This window comes from Octodon degus, unplaced genomic scaffold (genome assembly GCF_000260255.1).
Source record: "Octodon degus isolate 3935 unplaced genomic scaffold, OctDeg1.0 scaffold00141, whole genome shotgun sequence".
Taxonomy (NCBI): domain Eukaryota; kingdom Metazoa; phylum Chordata; class Mammalia; order Rodentia; family Octodontidae; genus Octodon; species Octodon degus.
Window position 1 is genome coordinate 2,105,778 of NW_004524717.1, and position 8,686 is coordinate 2,114,463.

General features: G+C 43.1%; 1 protein-coding gene across 1 annotated transcript in view; it reads left to right on the forward strand.

Moving 5' to 3' along the window:
- The first annotated feature begins 6 nt into the window (after positions 1-6).
- Sephs1 (selenophosphate synthetase 1) overlaps positions 7-8,686 on the forward strand; it is a 39,668-nt gene continuing 30,988 nt past the window's right edge. The window contains exons 1-3 of the mRNA XM_004648969.2: positions 7-278; positions 1,936-2,209; positions 7,814-7,958. Of these exons, the coding sequence (XP_004649026.2) occupies positions 2,017-2,209; positions 7,814-7,958 (338 nt within the window). The 5' untranslated portion in view covers positions 7-278; positions 1,936-2,016. The remainder of the gene's footprint in view (positions 279-1,935; positions 2,210-7,813; positions 7,959-8,686) is intronic.

Consider the following 8,686-nt stretch of genomic DNA (forward strand, 5'->3'; position numbering starts at 1 on the left):
GGCCGCCCGCCCCGGTGTGCACGCGCGGGCCCGGGACGCGGGGCAGTAGGTGCCGGAGCGGGGCACCTAGCGCCGGCTTCCCAGCTCGAGCCGCGCGCGCCGGGGCGGCGAGGGTTAACGCGATCTTTCCATATTCATGGCATTGTTTTAAAGGTGCAAACCTGTGGCTCCGGGTCGGCGGTGACTGTCTCTTAGGATGCAGCGCGACCCCTTTTGCGTGTATTCCTCCATATCTTCCTGCCCCGCACCCCCAAGGCCCAGTCCCTCTTTCCGAAAACGTGAGTTTAGTTTGCCTTGAGCTTGGAACCTGAGTCCGCGTATCCCTTGCGTCCCGCCGCACTTGGAATTGCAGAAGGATCAGCACCTTGTTTTAAACTTTTTTCTCTTTTTAAAAAGTCTGGGAAAATAAAAATTCTAGAGGAAGTGAGTCCTCAGAATGCTCCTGCCCACCGTTGGCAGGGCTGGGGGTGGGGTGCAAATGGGAAGTGGAGGTAGAAAAAATAGCTGGATGTCCCTTGAGCTGGAGTTTTTTCCTCAGGTCGAGGCGAGGTGCTGACATATGCAAGGCATTTTTTGAGGACAGGACTGCTGGTTTTGCTCCAGTTCCGTCCATGTCGAAGTGCTGATACCGACTTTTCCCAAGCTAAAATGGCTTCAAAATTCCCATTTCTGTAACTTGCTTGCACGCCTGCCGGTGTTCAGGCAGGTTGGTTTCTTGGAATGGTTTTGGGAGATTTGTACCTGCACTGTACAGTTGTAGGTTTTACGCTGAAATCCTTGCTCATCCAAAACTTGTTTTTGGTAAGGATGGTTTGGATTACTGCCCAAACTTGGGCTTTGTGAAATTTATTTTAAATGAATGATGTACTTGCCGGGGAATGGAAGGCTCTATAAATGTGTATTATGTTCTTAATCATAAATTTTATAGGGGAAACTGACCCTAAAACTCGGGGTGCCTGTAATTCTATGCCCAATAAAGTATCAATCTGGTGGTCTGTAAACTCCAGGAGCACATGTTGGTATTTGCTTTTAGCCAGGAGGCTTCGCACTTTCAAAGGCTTGTTCTAGAAACTTCAGTGGCACCCAGTACCAATAGAGCTAGTGATACTTTTTGTGGGGTGTACTTTCTTAAGCTCTGCAGTGAAATGGTAGTGAGCAGAAGCATATTTTGTTCAGTGGTATGTGTACTGATTGGGCAGGATTCTGCTTTCTAGGAAATAGCTCTGCGTTAAAGCATCAGAGAACGTTTCAAGTGCTCTCTGGAAGAGTACAACTCTTACCCTGTTAAACAGCCATTCAAATTTTTCATGTTGTGCCCTTTAGCATGGACAGCCTCCTGTTAGTTTTGAGTTGCGTTCTGTACTTCTGACACAGACAGGGGTTTTTCTAAAATTAGAATTTATCCCTGTGAGGAATTTTGTCTAATGTATTTGCACGCATGTTCTGAATTTGTGTTAGGTGTTTTATTTTTCTTTGTGAGATAGCAAAAGACATCAAGAGGTTTTTCCATAGAAGTCAACTTTTGTAAGGAACTCCACTTTCTAAACTACTAGTGCCTAAAAAATACAATAACAACAACAACAACAACAAAACCTACTAGTGCTTCTAGGGTGGCAGATGAGGTGGCTACCAGAGCAGTTCTTAGCACCTCTGCCCTGGAAGAACCTTTGGGACTTAGACATCTTGGTCTAAGGTGTCACGACCAAGACTACAACCACACCCCAGATGTCAGGTCTTTCCTAGATATGTGCGGTAGTATAATCTCATTCTGGTTTGTGCATTTTAGTGCTGAACAAGGTATCATGTCCCCAAATTACTGTTTCCTTGTGGTCTTACTTTACCCCTTGACCCGTGTACTTTTCCTTATGCATTCACTGGTTATTGTGCATACTGGTCTGAACTCTTACAGTGTCTTTGTGTTTTGGTGATGCCTAGGTGGATACGAAGTAGAGAACCCAGCTGACGGTGAGAGAGGGAGGGGAGGGGCTGAATTGTGAGGAGTGTGGGCCCAGAACCATGTCTACGCGGGAAACCTTTAACCCGGAAAGTTATGAATTGGACAAAAGCTTCCGGCTAACCAGATTCACTGAACTAAAGGGCACGGGATGCAAAGTGCCTCAAGATGTCCTGCAGAAACTATTGGAATCCTTACAAGAGAACCACTTCCAAGAAGATGAGCAGTTTCTGGGAGCTGTTATGCCAAGACTTGGTATGTAAACTACTGTTTCCAGTATTCTGTAGGCCAGTCAGGGAGTCAGGAACCACACTTTTCTCCTCCTGTGTTGCTTTTACTTTTAAAGTTCTGTGGGAAAGATTCAAGGAATAATCCAGTGGTACTGTTATGATGTTGTAACTTACCTTCAGGAATACTTAGCATGGAGACTAGTGTTCTACAGTTTTTAAGCTGTGGAATATGCAGTGACATCATTATAGTACAGTAAAAGTAAATGCTTTTTAAAAAAACCTCAAATTGAATTCTCTGGTTAGCTAAGAGTCAAGCAGAAATTCTTTGTGGCTTTTCCCCAAGTGATCCCTGAAATTCTGTACCTTCTTCATCGCCTTAGGGTACATGATCTTTCCTGTGTGGTGTGCAGTGGTTGGAAAGCGGTGGCCTAGTGGGATGGAACAGGGTCCTGTGCAGTGTGCCCTAGCTGAAAAACTGAGGCAGGGCATCCAGGGCTGCTTCAGGCTCAGGAACAGAGGAGACTGGAAGCATCTGCTTGACCCTAGAGTGCTTTCTGAGTTTTACTTTACTAAATTCCCGGTGGTGGTAATGTTTTGTTTTGTGGTTTTTTTCCCCTCAAACACAGAGCTCAGAAAACAATTCGAGGTCCTAGAGTATTATTTCTTCATATTTGTTGTGTACCTTATTCAGTGCGTAACACAAGACTGAGCACTTTGCCTTTGTGTGTTTGAAGCACATGCTGCGGGTTTGGATGTATATTTTGTAGTTACTGGGTGACTTGCTTAGCTTTCTTTTTTATTTATTTATTTTATTGAGTTGCTTAACTTTCTTAAACATGCTTTTTATTTATTATTGTCCATTATTTTGTTGTAAACTCCTGTCTCACCACGTTGATTCTGAGCCTCACAGAAACAGAAATTCTGTGGATAAAACAATGGTTCTTGTTCATAGCTTTCTCTAGTTCGTCCTGCTGAGCACCTAGGCCTGCCCTCCTTCCTGTGTGTTTTGGTACAGACAGGATTGCTGTTTCCAGCAGTTCTCCAAGCTCTCTCATTTTGTGGAGTAGAGTTGAGGTTGGGAACCAGAGTCCACATTTTATTAGCTCCCTGCAGTCCCATGCTGCCAGTTGTTTGGTTTCTCAGATCACGTGTGTAGCATGTAGGAGGAAGAGCTGCTCTGGCCTTAATCTAGCAATGGCAGAAAGAACCACTGCCCAAGAGGCAGGGAGGAGGCAGGAAGAAGCAGATAGAAGAGCACAAAGGCCATTGACCTGATCTCATTTGACTTTGGAAGAGTAAATAAAACTGTAGGCCTTTCCTATAGAAGAAGCACTTCCCAGATTTGCATTCATGCAGTCCCCAGGGGCATGCAGACCCCAGGTGCCAAGCAGATGGTTGCTGAAAGAAGCCGAGTTGGAAGGAGTACAGAAGTGGCGCATCCTAGTGGCCAGACTGTGCCTTGAAGGCTAGGCTAGATTCCTGTCTGCCAGTCATGCACCAGTTGTTAATGTTATGTAGCATATTAGCGGCTCCCTGTTTACCAGTCTATAAAATAATTCTGTGTATCTGTACCCACATCTGTGAGATGTGTGTATAAAAATGTACATATGTGTATGTGTATATGTACACATATATGCATGTTTATCTGCTCCAAGTTTTTTTCCTAATTAAATATCATATTTCATGAATTCTAAGATGGTATTAATTGAAGCATGAACCAGAACAGCTTTTGAAGATACATACCCTTGCTGATGTATCCTAACTAAAGAGACGTTAGCACAACTGTATCTTAGAAACTGGAATGTCTGCTGTCTGGCCCTTAGGACCTATCAAGTATGGATCGCTGCTGGTGGCGGTACCTATGAGGAGTTGATGATTTTTCTTGATGGAGGGTTTCAGTTCTGAAAACCTAGAATTCCCTGTTACCTGCTGGTCATTGTAACGTAAAAGTCTCAGATTGGTGTTTTATAGCCCCTGTATAATTTAATTTGTTACCACTTGCCCTCTACCTGGACTTCCTTCTCCTTCAGTTTGAAACCCTAGTCTTTCAATGCCCATGGTCTGTCTGTCTCTGGCTTTACCTCTCTGGCTTAAAATTCAAGAGGTGGTTTTTATTTTGTATTTTCTTATAGGGTCACACTACACAGCTCAGACTCATAGTGATCCTTCTATTTTTAGCCTCCCCAGCACTGAGATTGCAGGCATGGGCCACCATGCCTGGACTTGGTGGCCATTTCAGTGCTCCGGGAGCTGGGGCCAGCACAGCCTGTGGTGCCAAGGATTATTGAACCCTGGTCCCTGTGCTTGCCTAAGCAGGCGCTTAGTCTGCTGAACTATCTCACTGGTCTTGACAGGTGATTTTTTTTAAACCAGTCACTGTAAACCAGTGCTCATCAATAGAAATACACAGATGATATAATTTCAGATTATTTCCTAGTAGTTACATTTAAAGAAATGGGGGCTGACCAGATAGCTCAGCAGTTTAAAGCACCTGCTTAGGTAGATGCAGGGCCCGGGCTTTAAACTGAGGCATGCTGAGATGGCAAATGAGACTGGGAGTGGTGTCAGCATGCCTGTAATCCCAGCGCTTGGGACGCTGAAAAACAGGAAGGATCACTGCAAGTTCAGTCTGTGTAGTGAGACCCTGTAGACCCTGTGCTAAATACATCAAAAAAGGAAAAAAGAAAATGAATCAGCCTGCTCTGGCAAACCCAGTCAGGTGCAGGAGACTGCAGCTTGATCCCCAGACCTGTCCTTAAGGCAGTGTGAGCCAGCCAAAAAAAAAAAAATCCTACTCAATTTTTAGGGCCAGCCAAACAGCTCAGTGGGTTAAAGTGTCTGCAAACAGGCACAGGGGCCAGTGGTTCGATACCCGGACCTGCCCTACTGGTCCCGCCCTCAGGGCACTCTGAGATAGTAGTTGAGACTGGGTTGGGTGTGGTGGCATGTGCCTGTAATCCCAGCTCTTGGGAGGCTGTAAACAGGTGAATCATTCCAAGTCCAGTCTAGTAGTGAGACCTTGAACACCTTGTAGACCCTTCCCTAAAATAAAAAAAAAGAAGAAAAAAAAAGATGGATCAGCTAAAGAAGACTATTTTATTTAACCCAAAGTATAAAATAATTCTTTTTAGCACGTAACGAAACATTACTGTGGTGTTGACTCTTTGTAATGTATAAAGTCTGGTGCCTGTTGGTTCTGAGGCTAAGGTATTCCTTTCCTCCCCAGTATGTAGAAGAGCTATTTTGGTTGGGTGGACGTACCTCACCTGCCTCAAACGTAAGGCGACATGCACGCTGTAATTGCGCACTGCAGTTTGGCTCGGCTCTCTTCAAGTGTTTAGTGTCCACACTTGGCTGGTGGTGACTCCTGTGGGGACGGGGCTGGCCCTCACCCTGGTGAAGGAGCCGTCGCAGTTGTGGAGCACTATGTGTAGACAATGGGGTTTTAGGCTTTAGAGTCTAGTTACTCAGATGAAGGAGTTCCCTAGGTGTAGGAATAAAGTTTACAGAGACTATAGAACTGTGTTTAAATTTAGGCTAACCCAAATTAGAAGCATTTGCAAGCTAACACTCAGGAATGTAGTCCTGCAGTTTTAAGTAGAAACCCAAAAGAAAGTGCAGGCCTCTTTTCCAGAATAAATAGTACTAGACACTCAGACTAGCCAGTTTGGAAATTGTGACTTCAGGGAGACTGAGTTGAAGTGTGGTTCTTACCCTGGGTACACTTACTTGTAAAGACACTATTGGGTAACATCTGTAAAAGCTTGTGCACACGCACTGTTGGGAGAAGTTAACATACTTGTCCTTCAGTTGAAAACGGGATGAGTCATATGTGTTCTACTGTCCCCAATTTATGAGACTTGTGAAGTTAATTGAATTGTGTTGCTTAGCTGGATTTTCTAAAAGTTTGTGCCTTGAGTCAGGCATGATGTACATACCTGTAATCCCTGCATTCTGGAAGCTGAGGCAGAAGGGCACAGATTTGAGCCCAGCCTGGGCAACATAGTGGCTTAGCAAGACCCTGTCACAAAATAAAAATAAAAAGGGGCGCAGGATATAGCTCAGTGTGAGGCCTAGGGTTCAAAGTTTCTGCTTTGTTAATTTTTTAAAAAAATCAACCTGTCTTTTTAGCCTGGCTTATTATTAAGCTTGATTTTCTTTTTGTATTACTAACAGTGGAACAGCCCTAGGAAGTAAAAGGGCCACAGTGACCAGCCACTGTTGGGGCTGTTGGCTGTTACAGTATGAGCTGGTGGTTCCCGACAATTTTGCATCTACAAAATGTGAAAGGTCCTTAATCCTGAATTTATAAGGTAGAGTCTGCTTGCTGCCTTTTGAACTTCATTCTAATATTTTTTTCCTTCCTTTGGCTGTTACAGAGTGAATCCACTTGGAAATGCCAGTCTGAATCTGTATTACAGATGATTTTCAAGGAAGTACAGCCTGCTGTAGTTATTAGTCTTGACAATGTCAAAACTAATTTTTAAAAAGGAATACCCTCACCCTACCCCCATACTGGGGATTGAGCCCAGGTTTTCACTGAGCTGCATGTGTGTACACATATATGTTTTGAGACAGGATCTCACCGAATTTGTCAGATTGGATTCAAATTTGTAATCCTCCTACCTCAGTCTTCCAGAATGATGGGATTACAGGCATGTAGCACCATACCTGGTGGGAATCTTTGAATTAGCTGATCAGTGACTCACACTATCTTTCTGTACATTTAAAAATAGTTTTTAGTAAATTAAAATGTTTCTTACAGTTTCGCTGAGTATTTTGTTTTTAATGAAGAGAAGATAAAAAGTTAAGGCCAGACCCTGGGGTTTTTTGTTTGTGTTTTGAGACACCACCTCTCTATGTTGTTCAGAATGGCCTGGAACTTACTGCGTAGCTGGTATTGGTCTCAATCATGGCAGTGTTCCTGCCTCAGCTTCTGGAGTTTGAGGATTATAAGTGTGTGCTGCCACACCCCTGTTACAGAGTTTAGTAAATGTGGTGTGTATAAGTTTCTCACTATGGTAATAACATCAAATTAAAAAAGTGCTTTAGAAATCTGCAAAGCAAATGGATCACATAGATGCTGGGGTGTTATATACCTGATTGGAAATTTTGAATTCCTGTTTTGGCTTTGCCTTTTCATTTTTGACCAAAATGCAAAAGTAACAGTACCGATGTTCTATATGTAAAGTATTGTGCAAATATTCTATTGGGAAAGTAGGATATCTAGAGATGTGTTCAAGGTAACTATAGATTAAATAACATGAGTATTTATACGAGTCTCATCTTCAGATAAAATTCTATATGGTACCAATCATGATAAAGTAAGGCACTAAAATAATACAAAAAATACAGGGAAAAAATAAGGCATTAAGATTTCAAAATTACATCGTATGGAAGTCTTGATGACTAACACATTTTTGTTCATATTTTCTGTGTTACTCTAGTTATGCATCACATTTATTTCAGTTATGCTCCTTGATAGGAAACACTTGGCTTCGTTGGCAGTGTGGCGTTTCCATAAGTGACTTAGACAGAAGGGCTCCTTCGAAGAGTGTTGGTTTTATAAAGTAAAATGGCTTTCTCTTCTCCTGTTATTTTTGGATGCTGATGGCTTCCATCTTCCCAGGCATTGGAATGGATACTTGCGTCATTCCTTTGAGGCACGGTGGTCTTTCCTTGGTTCAAACTACAGATTACATTTATCCTATTGTAGACGACCCTTACATGATGGTAAGTTGGACCCAATGTGTTTATATAACTAGAATTGCTTGCACATTTGTGTTACCTTCTGGTTGGGGCTTATATATCTCCATAATTTTTAGGTTTGTATTTTGCTATATCCAAATTACACTATGCAGGCGTTCCCATGGTCATAGCAATTTGATATGTTCCACTGTGCACACCTGGCACTCTAGAAAGCAAGAAGAATAGAGAGTTACTCTACTCCCTCTGTACCTGAATGTCCACCATGTATGAGGACACCTGTTGTTTTAGGAGAGTACTGTTGAACTCATATTGTTTTTTGCTTTTTTTCTCTTGTACCTTTCTTTGATATTTATAAACTTGACCTTTCCTACTAAAGGCTAGATATCTTTCTCTACTCCTTTTTAAGTGTTTCCTTCCAGGAATAAAAGGACCTAGCATCTCATCACAATTAGACTTTTTGAACATTTATTCTAATACACTGGTTAATACCCACTCAGCTGTCTGCTCATCACTTCCTACTAGTTGGTGCTGTGCACTGCTTAATGGTTTATTTCCTTGTTGGTCACTGTATGCTTGTGGCCTCCAACTCTTTAACCTACCCAGCTTTGGCCCTATTTGTCTGACAGCAGGGAGGAGTCAGTGAAGAGACAGAAATATGCCACTCGTTGCAAAATGCCAGAGGCCTCTCCTGTGTGGTGAGGACTCAGGTACATGCTGCACACATAGGAGCTAAGGCCACGCAGCAGCAAAATGGGGGTGTTCACCTCTTGAGTGCCCATAACAAGGGAACCGG